At 40.2% G+C, this 21,726-nt stretch overlaps 1 protein-coding gene across 2 annotated transcripts; it reads right to left on the bottom strand.

Moving 5' to 3' along the window:
- Positions 1-364: 364 nt before the first annotated feature.
- On the bottom strand, positions 365-21,301 carry slc15a2 (solute carrier family 15 member 2). 2 transcript variants are annotated; one of them, XM_069720829.1, is made up of 23 exons: positions 21,186-21,301; positions 20,879-20,978; positions 16,649-16,736; positions 15,227-15,368; positions 14,729-14,821; positions 13,940-14,039; positions 13,008-13,098; positions 12,853-12,930; positions 10,910-10,992; positions 10,650-10,733; positions 10,417-10,506; positions 8,944-8,988; positions 8,748-8,783; positions 6,831-6,919; positions 6,167-6,248; positions 5,491-5,616; positions 4,659-4,823; positions 4,084-4,130; positions 3,885-3,992; positions 3,292-3,391; positions 3,069-3,212; positions 1,716-1,820; positions 365-886 (listed from the first exon to the last, which is right to left on the bottom strand). In XM_069720829.1, exons 2-23 carry the CDS (start codon positions 20,885-20,887, stop codon positions 677-679), a joined length of 2,115 nt encoding a protein of 704 aa, XP_069576930.1. In that variant the 5' UTR covers positions 20,888-20,978; positions 21,186-21,301; the 3' UTR covers positions 365-676. The 2 variants fall into 2 exon arrangements, with proteins under 2 accessions (XP_069576930.1, XP_069576932.1); XM_069720831.1 differs by lacking the exon at positions 21,186-21,301 and adding an exon at positions 21,067-21,106.
- Positions 21,302-21,726: the final 425 nt, after the last annotated feature.

Below are 21,726 nucleotides of genomic sequence, written 5' to 3'. Positions count from 1 at the left end.
TGTGGTATGTGTACCACTGGTGGTACACATACCACAGTCTCATTACAATTATTGAACCATTTTTTTTATATTTTAGAAATAAAATGTGTCTTTACTTGTAAAGGCCATGTAGGGTCAATTAGCATTAGCTTGACACAGTTGAGTCTTGACATGGGCCATTGATTTCAAGCAGAGTGAGTGGAATTAAAAAATGGCTATAAGGTCCAAAAAAACCAGTTAAGAAGCAAGTGGAAATACCAGACCTGACAACTCGGATGCCGAAGAGGATTTAGCAGGCAAACCGCACCACTATTAGCTAGACATGTAAACGTCTTGATTTTGAAATTATTATGTCACTTTAAAAACACACTTTAAAAGCTTTTTTTTTTTTTTTTTTTTTTTTTTTTAGCTTTGTTTGAAGCTATTGCACGGTTAAATTAGTGAATTTTAATTCGTATCTGGAGGTGGTACTTGGAAAATTATGTTTGGCACATATGATACATAGTCTGAAAAGTTTGGGAACCTCTGTTGTACAGTCATAGACTTTGAATTGACCTGAGGGTTCAGAAAGGTTTCACAGAAAATATTAAACAACAATCATATTTGAGTGCTTCATTTTCGCGAAAATAAAACCTTAAAAAAAAGCATAAACCAGCCAAAAAGACACGAGTACCTGCGTACCTACGTACCTGCACAGTTACAATTTGGTGCTCTTCCCCATTTTATTCAGGTGTGTGTCACTATTTTTCTTCTTCATGTTGTCTTCGTCATCTTCCTCCTTCCCTGAATCCTTCAGGTACATCTTCTCGAGCTGTTCAGGGTCAACGTAGGTGTAGAAGTAGGCCATGATGGAGAAGATGATGCAGACACCGAGCAGCAGGCCGGCAAACAGCAGGAACTCTTTCCACTGGGACGACAAACAAACACAGGGTCGAGTTAGAAGTGTACTGGGTGGAGAGAGTCAGTTCACTTGTTGCTGAGGTCATCTGCTCTCTACAAAAGAAATATAATGCATATAACACTTTTACACATGGTAACTATAGGCAGTTAATAGCTCATTTCTTATACTGCAATCAAATATCAAGTTCGGAAGGAAAAAATATGAGCTCAATAAAATCTGGATTTCCAAAAATATTAAGCCTTTTTATTCTGTTACAGATTGAGTGTGTGTGTGTGTGTGTGTGTGTGTGTGTGTGTGTGTGTGTGTGTGTGTGTGTGTGTGTGTGTGTGTGTGTGTGTGTGTGTGTGCCTGTCCTCAGTCTGTTTAATATCTGTAGCCGGTCAGTGCAGCAGTCTGTGGTCAGCAGAGTTCCAGGTCAGCTGATTGTGTGTGTGTGTCGTCATATTGTGAATCCAAAAGCTTTTGACTCAACCATGGTGGACTGATTCACAATGAAAACTTTTACTGATACACTAATGAGGCTTCATAAGCAAAATTCTGCAGTCTGTGACTAATACTAATAAAACTGTAAGTGATCATTTGTTCACTATCCACATAATTTCAGTCTTAAAGGGGCTTTTTATTTTTTTTTTTAGCTTTGAGAGACATTTCTTTCTTTGTAACTTCTGCCTTCTGAGATCATCTCGCACAGCTGGGAGCTAAGAGAGAAATGAGTCTTTTATAATTTAGAGGAAGTGACACTTTGAGTTTATTATTACATATAAATTAAACAACATCAAGATATTATTCAGCCTCTAAAAAATGTTTTGTTTTAAAGTTTCCCAGGAAGCCGTACCTGTTCTAGCCCCGCCCCCTCAGCCACAATCAGCACTATCACGTTCCCAAAGGCCACCGTGAGCAGCCAGCCGGCCTGCAGGACTGATTTCATGTTGGTTGGAGCCTGGAGGGAGAAGAGATCCAGTGTTTGTGAAATACAGAGACAACAAGCAGCCCTGGGCTCGTACAAATATTTAAAGGTTCCATAAAATGATATGTTCATATGTTCCTGAACATGATGGAAAGTTAGTTATGAACAAGAGACCAGACGAAGTTGAGAGTAAAACGATGGGATGGGATGTTAAAAAAGAGAGAATGCAGAAAGGCAGGATCATTAACAAATATTTTGTCATGACTTTTACATTGTTGAACTTAAGTTAACTACAGTGGATACACTATTTTGTAAGAACTCGCAGTTTCACAGAAGCTTTGAATACAAATGTCGTGGTGTCTTTGAAAATGTATGTTTTAAAAATAAAACACTTCATACATTTTACATTTGTTTATGCAAAGTTTGCTGTTCTGATGTAGAGCTGCTCAGCAGCACTTCACTTGCATGTATGATGTTTCTACGAATGCTGAGAAACTAGAATAACCACCTCACTGTTATTTGCCTCCACGAACCAGTCAAGTTGCAGTTTACATCCATATCTGTCCAGACTCATATAATATATGTGGTGACTTTGAAGCAATTGTCTTACACGTGTTCACGTGCTATGCATATAAAGCTGACTGATGACAGACAATGATCAATGAAGATTAGTGTCACCACTTTGTTATGTGTGAAAGTGTGAAATATGATCACAATCTCTCCCTTTGTTCAAGAGTTATAGCGTTGAATAAGAAGAAGAATAGAGTTTTTTGCAGAACATTATGATCAGTGAAAAAGAGTTTAAAGGTCAACTTCACTGTTGGATATAAAACGTCTTCACTATTTTATCCTATTGGACATTCCTGTGAAATTCTGTCATTATTTGTGTATGAATTCTTGAGGTATGGCCATGAGCGTGTTTTGTAAGGTCACTGCGACCTTTGACCTTTGACCACCAGAATCTAGTCAGTCCAAGTGAACATTTCCGCCAAATGTAATGAAATCTTCAAAAGGTGTTCTGTGAATAGAAAAAGGTATCTGATGGATGAATGAACATCATAAGAGTGGCCCATAATAATCATAATTATATCAAAATCATCTTATTCTGTTTTTTGGTGCCACATATGCCACTAAGAAAACTGCCTTCAATCTAGGTCAGGACTACAGAAGTCCTACTAATGAACCCAAGACAACTTTCCTCCTTAACAAAAGAAGCTACAAACTTCTTCCTTTAATCCTGTAGATTGTAAGCGTTTGATACTTAAAAAGAAGTGGACAAACCTGTGAGTAGGAGAACTCCAGGCCCGTGATGGAGAACATGACCTCTCCAACAGTTATGAGGACGTACTGGGGGATCTGCCAGGCAATGTTCACGTCGTTGGCTTTCACATCCTCCATCTTGTGAGCCACAATTTTACCTGATTCCTGACAGAGAGAGTTCTGTCACCTAGCTGGTAAACTCTTTAATTCACAAAATAACATGATACTTGTATGGGATCCTGACCTCCAAGAGTATGACGGTGTAAAAAGCTCCAAAGTCCAGCAGGTCTAGGTCAAGACCGGAGCACCTCTCTGACTGTTGGCTGCAGCTGACTGCTGGGTATCTACCCAGCGACAGGAGGGACATGAAGGGTGAGATGATTACAGGGGAACAGAAAACACAGCATTATTTGACAAACTAAGAATTAGTATAATTCAAATTAGGAAGTGAGATCACGCATTCATAAAAGTATGGCTAAATTTGACAATAAATTACAGGAGGTGTAAAGTGTAAGGAGTAATTTTGCAAGTGAAACCAGAACTTCCAGGTTCTGTTTCAGAAGTTAGAAAACTCAGCCCTCAATCTCACTTAACATTTCATTCAATCTGTGTACAATGGAGGAATGTTCGTTTAAAATAAAGTTGTATATTTATTTATTCCAACCTGCAGTATCACCTATTAAATTGATATGGTGGTTAGCAAACATGTGTCTACTAACTCTTTAATCTGGGGGGTTTGTGTTGATTTATACTGTAGTATTATACTGAATAGAAGTGACTTCAGGATTGTGGCTCTTTATACTTCTTAATATCCCTTCATCCTGCTGGTCTACTTACTCTCCCCGGTCCACAGTCTTGTTTACAGACGTTCTGTAGCCGGCGGGCACGTAGAAAGACACATCTCCAACTGTTAGGTTCATGGCCTCCGGCTGTGTGTTGAGGAACCTGTTAATCGGGAGAACTCGTGAGCAAACCTAACAGACATTTTAAGGCAGGTGACTTAGCTTTGAATGTTTTGAGAATAAACATATTTTACCGCACAAAAGGATTCCCGTCTCCGCTTTTCTCTGTGTAGTCCTCCACCTAAGTTATTGGAAAAACAGCCATGGCATGAATGTTTCTGCAACACCATCCATTTCTGTTTTCTTCTTAACTCATTTGTGAAATTCTTCTCGTTTTCAGAGGGCAGTTCTTTATACACATTGATTTAAAAATCTTGGGTTGGCCCCAGTTCAAACAAGGTGATACTACAAAGTTTTATAAATCAGGTCTTAGCAACACTGAAATCAAAATGTAGTCACAGTTATGTTGTTAATCTAATGCGAGCAAGCTACAACCGCACCATCTGAAACGGGTCCAACTGTGAACATGACGTCTGGCGACCCAACACCTGCCAACCAGTAGGAAGAGAGGACGGCCCTCAATACATGAGTGCCAACTCACAATGATGCCACTTATGTGGTTTATGTTAAATTTAGCTGATCGCTTAAATTAAACTCCTAAATAGTAATACCCGAGGATGCTTTATTCAAAACTTTAACTTGCTTATTTAGTCCTGAATATTTAACGCTACTGAAAAAAGATGTTGAACCAGTTTTTAGATTCACTCACAAATCTGCACTGGATTCCAGTACTTTCAGAGTACAAGACGAGACTGTAGGCCTTGTGTTGTTCAAACAGCTGGTTGCACTCTGACGTTGATCCACCGAAGGTGACAAGAATTCCCAGATCTTTGCTGGGCGCCCCCAGATGAAGCGTCTCGTATTTTGGAGGGTGCTAAACGCAGAGAGACCAGAGGGTTAATGTTCAGGTTCTGACCAAAATATTCACATTAAATCACATTAAAACACCTCCGACAAAACATGACAATAAAACACATCACTCGGGATCAGAAGATAGAAGTTCTTGTCATTCTTGATCTAGTCTCAGTCTTTAAAGAGGCATTTGTTGATATTATTCACTAAACTGAACATTGTGTGACACATTTGCCTGATTTAGTGTCATTGTGCCTTTTCGTGTTGTTGATGTTATTGTAGACTGGATTATCCTTTTTATCGGACTTGTAGCAGTTGATCCCTGTTTATTCTCCACATATTTTATTTCTGCTACAAATCTATTTCATGTGTTTTATAACCTCTTTTTACTGCTGCTGTCTCTGCCGGGACTCACTCCTGCAAGACATACGTCCAATCTCACTGATGCATTTCCTGCTTAAATAAAGTAATTATGACTGAACGAAGAGTGATAAACTCTGCACTTTCACACAAGGCAAACACTGTCTCACACATGCTCAGACCTCTGGGGAATAGAGTCTAACCCTGACTTGTATTTAAAGAACTCAAAAAGAACCAGCAAAGAGGTGAATTTGAGGAAAACGTGGTCACAGAATTTTGGGATTTTCTTTCTATCAACAGTGAATATTATAAATAGGTTGTCTGGTTACCTGCAGGTTTTGGATGGGGTCTGGAAACAGATTGCTGTGTGGGACCTTCACAATGACTTCTCCTCCTGCCAGGTTATAAACCTGCAGGAGAGAACTCCCTGCAGGAGCGGGATCCACCACCGTTTTCTAGCAAACAAAGGACATGACAGTATGATACTGATGAATATTCCAGCCTTTCAAGATATTGTTATTACACTATAATGATTTACAGTACAAATTTTGCCAACACAATTATAGTTTCTATTCTGGTACACAAGCTCTAAAACATAACTGCAAGCTACACACATGATTTCAATCAAATCTTTTTGGAGCCAACCCCTAGTGGACTTCTCATGGTATTGCACTTTCTGGGACTTCTGTATTGGCCTCACTTTTCAGACCCAGAGGCTACATCCACTTGTATACAGTCTATGTGCGATACTGATAGTAAGGTTAATGGATTAAAAAATAGTGCTATATTTCATTTCGTCCATATCACCCAGCCCCATAACAACTGTCCAGACAGCTCAGTGTGTTATTAACACTGCCAGTTACACCTGCATTACAGAAGTCCAGGTTTTCCAGAAAACATGGCAACTTTTAAGTTTATGTGCAAGTAATACTGTGTGTATGAGTAAGTAAGGGTTTTGGTGAGTGTCTTTATGTAACAAGAAGCATGATTACTGCTCGAACGTACCACAACGTTCACCTCCACCATCGTGGCCGCTCCGAAGGCCAGCGCTGCAAAAATCATCCCTGCAGCCATTTTCCTCAGAGGCCTGGAGGCAGACAGAGGCAGGGACAAACAGAGAATCAATACCTTTCATACATTTTTCATTACTGCAAGTCCATAGTGTTTTTTTTTACTGTTCTGAAAGTCAGGCATCATCACTTTATAATTCAGAGAGATGATTTCTACATCAGTGTCCTCGCTGATCTCATCACTTGTTTAGACATAATGTCATCTGCAGCAAAAGTGTCCTTTACAACCTGAGCTAGTCTCTAAAACACAAAGAAAAAAACAAATCACTGTTTATGAAAGAGTTTTGTTTCTATTTGTGTGCCTGAAATTAGATTATTCACACTTGTAGTAGTAGTTCTAGGTACTGAAATGAACATTTATTTTTAACATGTTTTGTAGTTATGAATGTGCTACATACATGAAACACTTGCTCATCAGATTTACCTGTCTAACTGCACAGTATATGTAAGTATACAAAGACATTTCACTCACTAGTTAACCTGTTTGTCGACTGAGGCGTTTCCCTGGGATATAAACATTTTTCCAGTTTAAGAGGCTTCTCGAATGTTCAAAACGGCAATAAAAACAGGAGTATCCAAAACGACAGGCTTCTACTCACGTGATGTTGACTCTGCAAAGGCCAATGAGCGGATATATGATGAGGTCAAAGATGGGTACAAACAGAAGAATCAGCAGAGCGTTCAGCATCTAGACAGCAAGGGGAGGAAAAAGTCTCCTTTTAATTGACTCTATAAAGGACTCATAACATAATAAAGGTTTGGTGTGTGCATGAATAAAGAGATTCTGATTCAATGTTGCCTGTAATGAGATGGAAGATAGCAACGATTATACAGCTATAAAAGTGCTTTGTTGAGACACCATCACTTAGTCTAGTTAAACAGTAGTCTGTGCTGTGTGAGAAGTGCTAATGTGACGTACTGGTGAGTGTTTTTATTGGAAATAAAAAACATGAAATGATTCATGTTCCTGGCTGTATATCAGTTATACATTAACATCTGTGAGTATTTGGACAGCTGCACATTTTAATTGTGCTCTGTATTTGAAATTAAAAGAGTTGTCTTTCAACTTTCAGGATGTTTACATCCATGACAGAGCAACGTGGGACAACTTATGCACGTGTAGTCCTCCAATTTTATGACAACACCTTATCTTAATGTTACAGAGAAGACAACTATGAACATTTTATGGTCAAGGAGTGTAATGTTCTTGACTGGCCAGTCACATGATCTCAGTCTAACTGACAATGATCCGGCTGCAGCGGCAGCCTTCCTAACCTTCACTTGAAGGAAGTGACAGCAACAGTTGCACCTGTCACCTTTTTGAATGTGATGTGTAATTTACCTGGATTATTTTGGTCTCATTTAGGTGTGAATGAAAGTGAGGCTTTAACCTGGTAGCTACTTTTTTCAAACATGCACAGACCCATATATTGGAAGAAACAAATTCATGTATTTAAAAAAAAAAAAAAAAAAGTGTCTAATAAGCAAGTCAAAATCTTTCCTTAAAGAGCAGTCTGAAAAATACAGACCTTTGGTGAGACTTAAAATGTTTATAAATAGTGGATACCCACTGTTGGTTTCTGATCAAGATTTACTTTCTAGAGAGCTATTACATTTTTAACTCTGTACTCCAGGACTTTGGATTTGAAATGTCACTGTCCATATACGTATATACTACAATGCAGTTATGGTCGATTGTTGAATAACTCTTCCAAAGTTATAAAACGTTTAGTTTAACTGACCATAATTAAAACTTGGGTGAAGTTTTTTTTTTTTTTTTTTTAATCCTTACAGTGCTCAGAAAGAAATGTATCTACTATTCCTGATGATACCAAATAAAAAAAGGACACTTATATGATAAGACAGAAAGATACAAAACATAAAGTCAATCCCCATTTCCAAAGTCAAAAAGAAACTTTGAACTTCATTGTGATGCTTCACTAAAAAATATACATACATCATAAACTGTATGTGTGTAATTCACTCATCAGTCCACGAAAGGACACGTGTCAGTGTCACGTTTTGGCTCAACTAGGCGTGAAAAGTACACGCAGGTATCTGGACGGACTTTCACCCGGGAGACCGGTGTTCGAGTCGGTTGAAAAGGAAAAGTTAAGTTACTTGCACAATATAATGTATTAAACGTATGTGACATATGGTAAGTAACGTACGTAAGGATAACTATGTAATATTACTTTTTATTTTCTGTATTTAAACCCAAGCCATGATCTCTCCCTCAACCTAACTACTACTTTTTTTTTTTTTTTTGCCTAAACCGAAGGCACCTTATTTTTCATACCTAGGTGGGTCAAAATGTGACACTGACATGTTAATTGTTAATGGACTGGTGGGTGTACTACGCACTTTCGCGCGGTTAGCAGGTTGACAGCGAAAACTGGTTTTCCAACTTATTCATTATTTTCTTTTATCTGGATATCCTGCCAAACATTATTGCTGACGCGGATGATTAATGGACACTGAACCCAAACACTGAGAGCAGAATGAGCTGCACATACCTGCATTTGGTCAGGCTTTATAGTGAAGGAGTCTCCCTGTAATAAAAACAAGACAAGGGCAGGTCAGCCATCAACAATGTACTATTATACTGAATAAAAAGTAATCAGATGAAAATCAAAACCCTCCCACTGATATCAAAGTGCAACTATCTTATCAGGTTTGTAAAATCATATCTTTATGTGAGGAAACGCTTACAAAAGCCATGTTCATCCTTGTGGCTTGAAGCGTCCAGCGGGATCCCTGCAATAAAAAAAAACAACCAGACTGTTACTGTCAGATTAGTTTAAGGCCACAGCTCCACTATTAACTTTGTTAAACGACCCTTCAACAATAGCAGATTATCTTTCTTTGTTTTCCCGCAGAGCATAATGATAAAAACCTGGAAACATTTTCACATGCAGTCGGAGGGATTTTTGTGGGTTTGTCTGCATTTTTTGGAAGTTTTTTTAATCAGTCGAATTCAAATGAAGAATGAGTTGAGGTGGAATGAAATTCAGGAATTTTGAATGTGGCTTTGAGGTTGTCCATAATCAGATGGTTGTGTTGAATGTTGACCAGAGGAGAAGATAACAGATAGTTATCAGATTTCATAAGAGAGCTGTGCTGCAAAACCTTGACCACATTCTGACGGAGAAGGCAGCTCAGTCTTTTCTGAAGGATGGTGCTTGAGCTAAAACTCAATAACGCCGCTCTTAGTTACTGTGAAGCTACTGCCGTAATATCACTTGAACTTGGATTAAATGCCTGATATGCAGGTCCAGATGGATTTAAGAAGTAGCCAAATTAAAAACTATACGCTATTTCAATTTATCCAAATTACAGACTTATTTGTCTGTGTCCCAGCTGCACGATGAACTGTTTAATAAAAAAAAGTATTTATACCCAACTATACTTATGTCTTGAATTTTGATGAGAATGTAACATTGGTGTAAGAACTGCCATTTCATGTTTTACAGAGTTATGTATCTGACATTTCTGACTGGGACCAGTAAGTTCCTGGTGTGTCCACTGGTTGCCTGGCAACTACGCAAGAAGCTGTTGAAGATATCATTCGTTTTTGCAAGTGCTTTATCATAAAACAAACCAAAAAAGAAGAATTACCACCTCGCAGTTGCATGCCTCCGTCAACCAGTCAGGTCACAGTTTACATCCGTGTCTTTCCAAAATCATATGCTGCATGTAAAGAAGACTTTGAAGGAATCCTTGCATGCGTTCACATGCTTGGCCAATAAAGCTGACTGACAGCAGACGATACTTTAGATATGTTGTTGCAAAGAAACACACTGCAACCCGCCAGTACAGAGGATATACACTATCAGCACCATTTCAAGGCGAACATTTAAGATTAGTGTCACCAGTTCAGTATCTGAACAATTCTGAAATGACCTTTGGCCATTGCTACATCTTAAAATAATTTTGACTTGTTGAACGTGCTTGAAGGATAATCAGACTTTTCAAGATTCATCCTGAGGGAAACATGAATGTCTGGACCAAATTTTATTTATTCTTGTTGAAATGTTTCAGCCTGAATTAAAGTAGTGGTTGAGGCATTAATTACCAACCTGAAAGTCTCTTCCAACACTTTTACTGCATTCAACTTGAGATATTTGGTGTATTCATTGTGGTCACATTGTTATGACACTTCCCAAGTGTTTTGTCTTCCCATACCTGCTGATCAAACAGAGCCCAGAACATTGGCAGAGGGATGTAGAGCACCAGAACCCGCAGAACCATCTTAATCTCCTGGATCAGATGCTTCTGTTCAGGCACAAACACAAAGAGTGGACGAATCATTGCTGCAATCAAGGTACAAACATGATTTTGACTTTCTCAAGTGCCCTCATAAAACACAGATACAAATCTCTACAGCAGAGTTGATAGTAGGAGTCCGGTGTTGTTACCGAGTACTTCCCCTCAGCCCAGTCCAGCCAGTGCTTCCTCTGAGGGTCGTACTTCGATCTGTTCCATCGGTTTTTGATGGCAAACTGTAAAACACAAAGTTAATAACGGGTGAAAATGCAGAGTGGATGGCACAGACAGAGGAAAAGAGTCAAATTCATGCCTTTATTACAGCACATAATAATGATAAATAGCACTGAATCCATGCGTGCACTTAATATAGTGCTCAGATACGACGGGGGAGAAGTGGGAGATGACTCACCCCGATGCAATTGCAGACTTCCAACAGGATGTTTCCCTGGGGAGGAGTCCTCTTGTACAGACTGCTGCCAGAAATGAACACAACTGCACAGAGGACGGATGAAGAGGAGTGGAGAAGACAGTTTGTGTGACAAACAATTGCAAACAAATTCTGTCCTCGGCTGGTATCAGAAGGAGCAACATTATAATATGACCTTACTTTTAAACAAGACAAGAAGACAGGAAGAAGCAAAAGTCTCACAGTGGTTTATCTTTTAAAGATGTGCTGTCCTCTCAGTGGATTATGAGATGCTTCAGGGTAATAAATCTGAACATGCTGTAAACACACTTTAGGCCTTTGACATTAAAGCCCAGACTTTGTCTCGCCCTCACTGCGGCTGTCTGTAGCCTCTCCAGTATTAAATCACACTTTGTTTTCACAGTGGACGGCGCGGCCAAGCATGAATACCACAAGGATCAGGGGGTGACGGGCACGCAGAGGCAGAGATAACGGACTGTCAGGATGTATATGGATGGGCCTTGATCAAGAGGAAACCCAGCCAGTAAAAACATATCCTCAGCATCCAGATCGCAGCCTGAACTAAAGCGCAGATCCTCAAATGTGACGCTTTTTTTGGAAGCTGACACAGAATGGGTCGATATTATTAGCTGATATGAGCTTATTGCAGCTACTCTATGTCGTTATCCAACATAAACTGTGATTATAGTCTGGAAACCCTGTTCACAATAAGGTTTGCTCAGTCCCTCTGAAGGGCCGACCAATCAGACACCAGTGGGTGTGGCTAAGGGGGATGAATACAAATTCAAGTATTTGTTTAAAAATGTAGTTCCAACAATGGCAGAGCTAGAAGAAGCAATACAATCCGTTGTAGCAACGCTAGCAAATATTAGAAGCCGGAGCAAGACTTCCTAACATAAAAAGAAAAAAAGGAAGCAATGGTCATTTGCCGACGTAGCTTTGCACTCTGCTCACATTGGGGGAGGGTCTTGGTTGTTTACACCTGGTGAGTTTTGGTGCACAACATACATTATATGGCGTTCAATAGCAATTAGTTAAAAGCTTCTCCAATAGTCTCTAAAGTAACTCAAGGTCGCTCATTCGGATGCAACGACTGAAAACAATCCCCAATGGAGTGTAACCACACCCATATATTCATCAAGTGAATTTGTTTCCTAAAAGATACCAAATATGTTGGTAAAATGTGTTTAAAATAATGCATAAGACATCTATTTACATAAATAACACATTTGTAGAAACCACCGCATCTTAGGTTTGAATCCGAACAAAAGGGTGTGTATTATAGGCGTAAGAAGTTATTGAGGTACATCTCTGTGACAAACACTTTCAGGGTCAAAAATTAACTTTAAACATGTTTACCTTCATTTTTTGCTTTAGATAAAGTCTCTAAGACGTAGTAATTTCCACTAGTTAAAAATTCAGCCAACTTAAAACAGTATTTACTGTGACTTTGATCTAGATTTGTGACTTTGATTCCAGATGGAGCTGAGAAATGTTTAATAAATTGCCTCAGATGACTTCACGAGTCAGTTTGAGCTGAAGACGACAAGTTAAAGAACGAAAGCTCACCAGACCTCTGCAGCCCGTTCATCATGTCTACATGAGGCTAGCAAGGTATGAGGTTGCATGAATCACTCTAATCTATAACTGAACTATTGGCAAGTTGTGACTTGCATTGTGGGTAATGTAGGTGCCAGATTTGGAAGAGAAACGTGCGAATTAAAATAGACAATATCTCTGGACATCGCCGTTCTTAAAGCCACGGCTTTATCATTATCCTTTTATATATATATATATATATATATATATATTGTAAACTCCATATTGCTTAAGCTCTTGACGGACGGTGTTACACAGTTACTGTTTGAACTTTCCCTGCTCCAATGAAGTACATCTGCGTGGATGATGCTCCAGTGGAAACTCACCTAGAGCCAAAATCATTAAAACTGCAGGAACCCCGAAGGCCAGAGCGTAGCAGTCACCACCGAAACACTGCACATCACCTGCAGGAGTGGAGGGACGTTACTCACACAGCGGACCTCACTAACACATGTTGAAAATGACGATCGTGAACGCTCACCTCTCAGTATGGGTGTAATCACAGTGGACAAGAGGCTCCCGGCGTTGATTGACATGTAGAAAATGGAGAAGAATTTCTGCCTCTCGCTGACCTGGAGGAGATCGATAAAACAATCACAGGTTACTTTGACTTTTTAATCTGACTGTTGACAAACTGTCGACACGCTAACTCCTCACTACTTACTTTATCTTAAGAGCGGTAGGGTTTCAGATTAGTTTAAAAAATATTATCTATCGCAATGACTGTATCAAGCAGTTTTAGGACTGAATAATATAAACTTAGATTTGATCACATTTTTACACAACAACAGTTTATATGTCCATCTGAAAACCCCTGAGAAACGTGTCTGGCTCTTTATCAGCTAAATGGTTCACTTTGTTTAACTGCTGTTTGTTGCTGGACTCTGAGTTTATTAGAGCTTGTTTGATGAGGGCGGCTGCTTGCTGCTTTTGGAAACAAGATTGATGGCGGTGATAAAACTAAAGCACAGAGTACCAACAAACCATAACAATAAGTAAAAAGAGGTTCAAATTTTTAATGCTGAAGAAGTCAAGATTAAATAATTTTGTCACTGAACTCAAAAATAAGTCTTTTTAGATCCACTTTTGATATTAAAATTGACATTTACATACACAAGACAGGATCTCGTAAGCTTTATGAAGATAAAAAGTCGAGCAGACTCAGAGATTTCCATGCATAGAAATTTAAAGCTCAGTTTGGTCACATATTTCTGTAACACTGCATGAATTTTTATGAGTCTACATGTATGCAGCATTTATAGATGTCACAACCTTCTTTTACTGAAGAAACCCTCTTGAAAAACCCTCTTGGAAAAACTTCTATTACCAATAGATGGCCCCTTTGGAAAGAATCTGAAAACTCATCGACATCTACGTTGATTTCTACTAAACAGAAGACATTCAGAGTCTTACATGCTCTTCATCAAACTGGTCTCCTCCGAATGCAGCAACGCAGGGTTTGATTCCTCCGGTGCCGAACGCTATGAGTATCAGACCCAACATGGACAGAGTGCTAGGACACACACACACACACACACACACACACACACACACACACACACACACACACACACACACACACACACACACACACAAAAACACAAGCTAACTGCTGATGCAAGTGATTTATGATGGACATAGAGTGTATATTAACTAGAGTTTAGTGCTGATTATGTTACACAAATCATTTATCACACATAAATGCAAAACATTTCATGGTTCCAAGATTTTGTTTTTCTCTGTCTAACTTCAAAACTGGATATCTTTTCGTCCTATTCAGTATTAAGGCATCCCAGAGGGACCCAGAAGTTAATTTTAATGCAAGTTTCGCCTTGTCAGCTTGTGCAGCTTCCTCAATCTCTCATCTTAACTGGCAGCCCAAAGACAGTGACAAAGGACACACTAACAACACAAGCATTACGAGAGAGATAAGACGTATGCCAATGTAATTTAATAAGGAAACTTATTATGTACCTTTTAGCTGCACAAACTTTACAGTTCATAATCATTCTGGTTAGAATTTAACAAAACACTTTTAGGAATAAGGAGAATCTGTAATTGCTCGTCAAAGGCTGTTAGAAGCCCAAATTGGGCTCCTTTGGGCATCTGTGGGATGATACACATGGTATGATGTAGTGTTCTGTCTAATAGCTCTGTGCTGTGACTGTGTTTGCAAAAAGGAACCCTTTCCAGATGACTTACATGTGCACGTCGCTGTTTCCCACAGTGGGAATGGCTCCCACCGACTTGACCACGTGGCCGATCACATACACGACAGACAGGTAGATGATGGTCCTGTTGGGAGCAAAGTGTAATTATGTACATTCAAAGTTTCACCCCACATCATTATTCATAATCTCTGTGTGTGGTCAGGGTGACTCATCTCCACTAACAGGTAGTGTTGGTCAAAGCTCCCGGGTTGACAGGATAAAATATTACATGGTGTACTGCAAACTGAGATCCCGCACCACTGATGATGATGAAACTACACATGCATGATGGACACATCTATTAACTGCAGGATTGTTTCTGACTGGGACACTGTTTCTGGAAAGACTCAGTGAGTAACTTTTAAACACATCCACTACACTGAGGTGACAGAAACACATAATCTCAAAGCTTCTGCACATGAAAATTGCACGACTTGACAGTTTTTTTGTGGGTGAGCTGACCATATAGCTGAAGGGTACCGACACTCACTTGAATTTTCCGAGCCAGGAGTCAGCGATGAGAGCTCCCAGTATGGGGGTGAAGTAGCAGAGGCTGCTGAAGGCGTGGTAGACGGCGGTGGACAGGTCCTTGTCCCAGTGCAGGTAGGTGAGGAAGTAGAGCGTCAGCACCGCTGTGGTCACACACACAAGCAAGCGTTAGGATGTGAACAGACTCGGGGGATGGACGAGTCCAAACCCACATTAAAAGACTGAAACACAGCATAACATGGAAACAAGTTCTATTCTAATCCAAACTGTCTGACTGACCAAGAACAGTATAAAGAATCCCATAATCCTTTGCCCTCAGTCAATCCTCCAGAATTTACAGTCAGAAATAACATGATTTGACCTTCCACCACCTAAACAGGATCCAAAAGACCCAGAGTTACTGAAAGCACGAGGGGGCAATCCCTAAATCGTGTGCACCGTAGGCTTGACGTTCAAGTGGTTAAGTCGTTAAAACATTGTTGCTAGGCAACGGCAACACGGACGGCGTCTAGAAGCCAGCGAGGTTAACAATTTAGCAAGCTAACACGGGGGTAACATAATGCAGGAAACGCAAAGGCACAAACAGAAGAGATGAAGCCGTTAGGAAGAACAAACTTTTTCTGTCTCTCTCCCGCCTGCTTCATCCACCTGCACCCTGTTCTGCAATCAGCCTCAGCTGCACACACTTTGCAATCACACAGTCAGTACAAATACTCCCCTTTAGTCGCACAGATTATAAAGTCTGTTTCCTTGTGTGTAAGCTGATGTATGGAAATAGACTTGGTTTTCTGGACTCTGAATTTCCCCGTGTGTTTTCAAGTGCCAAACAAAACAAGGACATTACTTCGGCCTCTAGGAACAACTGATGGGCATGTTTTGCTATTTTCTGCAATTTTATAGAAAATTACATTTATTGATTAAGTGATAATGAAATAAATAATAAGTAGTGGCTTTAACAACATGCATAATAAGTGCAAGAAGTGTTGTCAAATGTTCGAGTCAACATTCACTGTCCTGCCATTAACCAGCAGAAGGAAATCAGGCATTGATTGTGCGTGCGTGTGTGTGTGTGTGTGTGTGTGTGCGTGTGCGTGTGCGTGTGCGTGTGTGTGTGTGTGTGTGTGTGCGCGCGTGTGCGTGTGTGTGTGTGTGCGTGTGCGTGTGTGCGTGTACTGATGTAACGTAACAGACTGACATGCGAGTATCAGTGAGGTCATGTGAAAGAAAGATTCTTATGTCAATATTGTCCCCTCGATATCTTTTAACTACTTTAACCAGTCTGAGAGTTTTTACAGCTTTATTCAGAAGACCATAAAGCTACTCTGTAGATCCAGAATTATTCTTCAGGTTATCTGTACTCTAATACTACTACACTCATACTACATACACTACCACATGTTGTCCAGACATCGTTTTTACATACCTTTCATGCCATAGTAGGAGAAGCGTTCGCAGAACTCGTTCACCACTATGAAGCAGATGCTTACTGGGTAATTGGTCCCACATAGTTTCTAAAAGAGGAAAAACATATTGACTGAATGAGATTTATCACTTTTATACATACATTATGAGACATGATTCAAACAATAATCCACTTCTTTTATTATAATCTCTTTTATCTTTGTCAGATATAAACAAAACCTTGCAGATCCAATCAATAGTTTCTCCATCTCCAACAGTTATGGGATGAATTTCAGTTGCTTGGATACATTTGAAAGTTATTTTATGGGCATTTTATAAATCAAACGTATGCAATGTATTGTTAGAGATGACATAAACTGTTGAAATAAGAGCTGTAGTGACAGGTGTTTAGTCCAGCTCCAAATGTCCCACATAATCAACATGATCTACTTCCAGCTACTCAGAGGTGAAGATTTGCATCTTTTTACAAATGTATTATTTACGACTGGTCAACTAAGCTATTCATCAGCTACTGCAATCTAAATAAATTACTAAAAGATGAGTCATTAATGGAAATAATCATGAGTTGCAGCAGTTAGTAGTTACAGTAGTTGGACTCGACATTGCCTGGATTAGTAATAACTTAAATTAAACCGTGCACATGCAACCGATTAAAACATCGGAGATTATTTCTGCATGTTCTGTATTTTAGTACAATTTAGACCGATGTTAGTGCCAACAGCCAACTCACATTAAATATAGTTTTATTTGCTAAAGTTTTTATAAAATTCAGTGTTTTCTCCATCATTTGTTCATTGAGCCACAGTAATCCCTGACCTCATGCTGCCTCACATGAAAATAAGACTTTTTTTTTACTGAGTCAGTCACACTCTGATGGCGACTGTGGCTCAGATGGTAGAGCGATTTGCCCTTTAATCATGAGGTTGGTCCTGATGGCAGGCCAGCATCTTGTTTAGCAGCTCTGTCACAGTTGGTGTGTGAATGTGTGTGTGAATGGGAGGTCAATTAAAAAGCGCAGTGAAAAGTTATGAAAATGCAGATCATTTTCCATCTATCCATATCAGCAGATAACTGTAGTATACTGGGAGAGACTGGTGCATCCATACTTGTGATGACTTGATTTGATATTTCTAAGACTAAGGTTAATTTAAGGGTCAGTTCACCCAAAATTATTGAAAACATCCTTTTCCTGTCTGTCAAATTTAAATGCAGACGTTTTGGTCGTATTGGTCTGAGATTTCTGCTACATTAGAGGCAAATGTCACTTTGTTTTTATAGACCTGATGCCATGGAAACATAATTTAAATAGGGAACAGTGTAAATTGAATTTGCCTTAAGAATCATGTGCCATTAACAGCTTCTGCATGGACCTTGTTTTGTCAAAGACACTCTCACTTTGAATTAGTCTCTTATCTCTAATTAGTCTCTGTCAGCAGTTCTTAAAAGGGACTGTTTCTTCGACTGAGGGGACTTTAGTGAAAAATAATGACAACAAAGAAAGAGTTCTTAAAGCCGGGTCAAATAAAGAGGCCACCTACTGCATATTCTGCATAGACACTTATAAGCAGTGGAACTGGAAGAAGTGCTTTACTTAAGTAAAAGTACAAATACCACACTTTAAAAACAAATCCACTACAAGTAAGAATCCTGCATTCAAAAACGTACAGAGGTAAAAGTATGTAAATATCAGCAAAATGTACATAAAGTATCAAAAGTGAAAGCACTCATCACACAATAAGAACGTTCCCTGTCAGTGTTTTATTTTGTTTTTGGATTCATATTTCTGATGCATTAATGTCTATACATCATTTTATTGCCAGTTATTTAAAGTTGTGCTGATTTTAACTACTTTATGTGCTGTTGGTTTGTTTAAACTACAGTAATCCATCATATTGCACATGATCATAAAATATTTGTATCATTTCTGTTCTGTAAGAGCCACATATCTCTAAAAAAAACAACTTTGCAAAACACTTGTTTTCAGCTTTGAGAGAATGTATTTTCCAGCTGATCCTAGATGGTTTTAAAATAGATTAATTTGCTTAAAAAGTAGGAGGATTTTCTGAACCCATGAAGGAACATCCAATCCTTCAGTTTATCAGAAAAATTCAAATTCGAAGTCACCAAATTTGAAAATACATGTTTTTTACTGGATAGAAAAGGGATGGAAATGAATGGAAAAACTTAAAAGTATTAAATAACTAAAGCTCTCAGACAAATGTAGTGGTTTAAAAAGTACGATATTTACCTCTGAGATTCAGTGGAGTAAAAGTAAACTGCTCAAACAAATAAAGGGAACACTTAAACAACACATCCTAGATCTCAATGAATGAAATATTCCAGTTGAACATCTTTATACATAGTGGAATGTGTTGAGAACAAAATAACATAAGAATGATCAATGGAAATCAAAATCATTATCCCATGAAGGTCTGGATTCAGAATCACTATAAAGGAACGGTTCTGCAGGTGGTGACCACAGACCATTTCTCCGTCCTCGTCCTTTCTGGATGATTTTTGGTCCCTTTTTCATCTTGCCAGTGTCCTCACCACTAGAGGTAGCATGAGGTGTCTACAACCCACAGAAGTTGATCAGGTAGTGCAGCTCATCCAGGATGGCACATCAACGCACGCTGTGGCAAGAAGGTTTGCTGTGTCTGTCAGCACAGTGTCAAGAGAACGGAGGACATACCAGGAGACAGGCCGGTCCACCAGGAGACGTGGAGGGGGCCATAGGAGGACAACAACCCAGCAGCGGGACCGTTATCTGCTCCTTTGTGCAAGGAGGAACAGGAGGAGCGCTGCCAGAGCCCTACAAAATGACCTCCAGCGGGCCACTAATGTGCATGTTTCTGCTCAAACTGTCAGAAACAGACTCCATGAGGGTGGTACGAGGGCCCGACGTCCACAAGTGGGGTCTGTGCTCACAGCCCAACACCGTGCAGGGCGATCGGCATTTGCCAGAGAACACCAAGATTGGCAGCTTCTCCGTCGGCGCCCTGTGATCTTCACGGATGAGAGCAGGTTCACACTGAGCACATGTGACAGACGTGACAGAGTCTGGAGACGCCGTGGAGAACGTTCTGCTGCCTGCAACATCCTCCAGCGGGACCGGTTTGGCGGTGGGTCAGCGACGGTCTGGGGAGGCGTTTCTTTGGAGGGCCGCACAGCCCTCCGTGTGCTAGCCAGAGGTACCCTGACTGCCATTAGGTACCGGGATGAGATCCTCAGACCCATTGAAGACCAAATGCTGGTGCAGTGGGCCCTGGGTTCCTTCTGATGCAGGACAATGTTCGGCCTCATGTGGCTGGAGTGTGTCATCAGTTCCTGCATGATGAAGGCATCGATGCTACGGACCGGCCCGCCCGTTCCCCAGACCTGAATCTAATCCAGCACATCTGGGACATCGTGTCTCGTTCCGTCCACCGACGCCACGTCCACCGCAGACTGCCTAGGAGTGGACTGATGCTTTGATCCAGGTCTGGGAGGAGATCCCTCAGGAGAACATCCGTGGTCTCATCAGGAGCATGCCCAGGCGTTGTAGGGAGTGATACAGGCACGTGGAGGCCACACACACTACTGAGACTCATTTGGACTTGTCTTCAGGAATTTCCACAGAAGTTGGATCAGCCTGTGATCTGATTTTTCCTCTTTTATTTTGAGTGTGATTCTGAATCCAGACCTTCATGGAATAATGATTTTGATTTCCATTGATCATTCTGATGTTATTTTGTTCTCAACACATTCCACTATGTGATGAATAAAGATTTTCAACTGGAATATTTCATTCATTGAGATCCAGGATGTGTTGTTTAAGTGTTCCCTTTATTTTTTGAGCAGTGTATAAAGTTACATGAAATGGAAATACTTCAGTAAAGTACAAGTATCTTTGTACAGTACTTAAACGTAGGCCTACTTTTTTTTTTTTTACATTCCACCACCCACTCTAAGTGTGATAAAATGTTTGTAGTATAATTCAGTAAAATGACTCTTGAAAAGATTTTCTATCACAGTCCGTTTCCACAGAAGATAATGAGAAGTCCGTGTGTCACCACCAATAGTCCCCAAACAGTCCCAGCCTGTTTCAGGAGAGGAGGGTGTGCCTGTTGCACCAATAATCTAACGTAACGGTTCAGTTAGAGCTGGCAAAGAGAGCAAAAAACATCAAAACACACAAGAAAACACAATGAGCGAGTGAGCGCGTGGTGCACAGAGCCGGATTCGTATTTACCTTCGTCATGTTGCGTTATTTGCTGCGGAAAGTTTGGATCTTTACTGGCGCATCGGGAAGCTCCTGACTGACATCCAAGTCCGTCCCACTCTGCTCCGCTCTGGGGACACCAGCGTAAAGCCTCGATCATTCAGCTCTTAAAACCGACTTCAAAGTTAATATTCCACCAAGAAACTTGGACTTATTACCTCAGGAAACACACTGGGCCTCCGCAGAGTTGAGTTCTTATTTAAATGATCCCAAACAGATCATCCAAAGGAGTGCTTTTTTTTTTGTAATGCATCTATAAAGTTGGCATTTAACTCACTTTCTCTGGAGCAGGAGATCCGCTGGTTGTGGTGAAGCGGGGATCAGCAGCAGCAGCAGCCCCTTTGCGTGTACAATAGTGCCGTTGTTGGACTCAGCTGCGGACCTGACTGTGGGATGGAGGCTCAAAAGGACTTGGAAGGGAACTGTTGGAGGAGCTGCCGCTTTTCTGGGCTCAGATGAGTTTAAGCACATCATCCTTTTCCTTTTTAATTGACCTCGTGCAACAGGCACGCCCACTATGTATGTATGTGTGTGTGTGTGTGTGTGTGTGTGTGTGTGTGTGTGTGTGTGTGTGTGTGTGTGTGTGTGTGTGTGTGTGTGTGTGTGTGTGTGTGTGTGTGTGTGTGTGTGTGTGTGTGTGTGTGTGTGTGTGTGTGTGTGTGTGTGTGTGTGTGTGTGTGTGTGTGTGTGTGTGTGTGTGTGTGTGTGTGTGTGTGTGTGTGTGTGTGTGTGTGTGGCTGTGGTCTACAAGTCATGTGAGACAATGAATCCGTTTACAGTCACATATCTCCAAGAAATGTCCTCTGAAGTGATAAAAA

Source organism: Brachyistius frenatus, unplaced genomic scaffold (genome assembly GCF_029030835.1).
Source record: "Brachyistius frenatus isolate BFR_SWC_R1_liver_20210118 unplaced genomic scaffold, ASM2903083v1 Contig_252, whole genome shotgun sequence".
NCBI lineage: Eukaryota > Metazoa > Chordata > Actinopteri > Embiotocidae > Brachyistius > Brachyistius frenatus.
The sequence above is the reverse complement of the archived record's forward strand: the minus strand, read 5'-3'. Positions and strand labels throughout refer to the sequence as shown.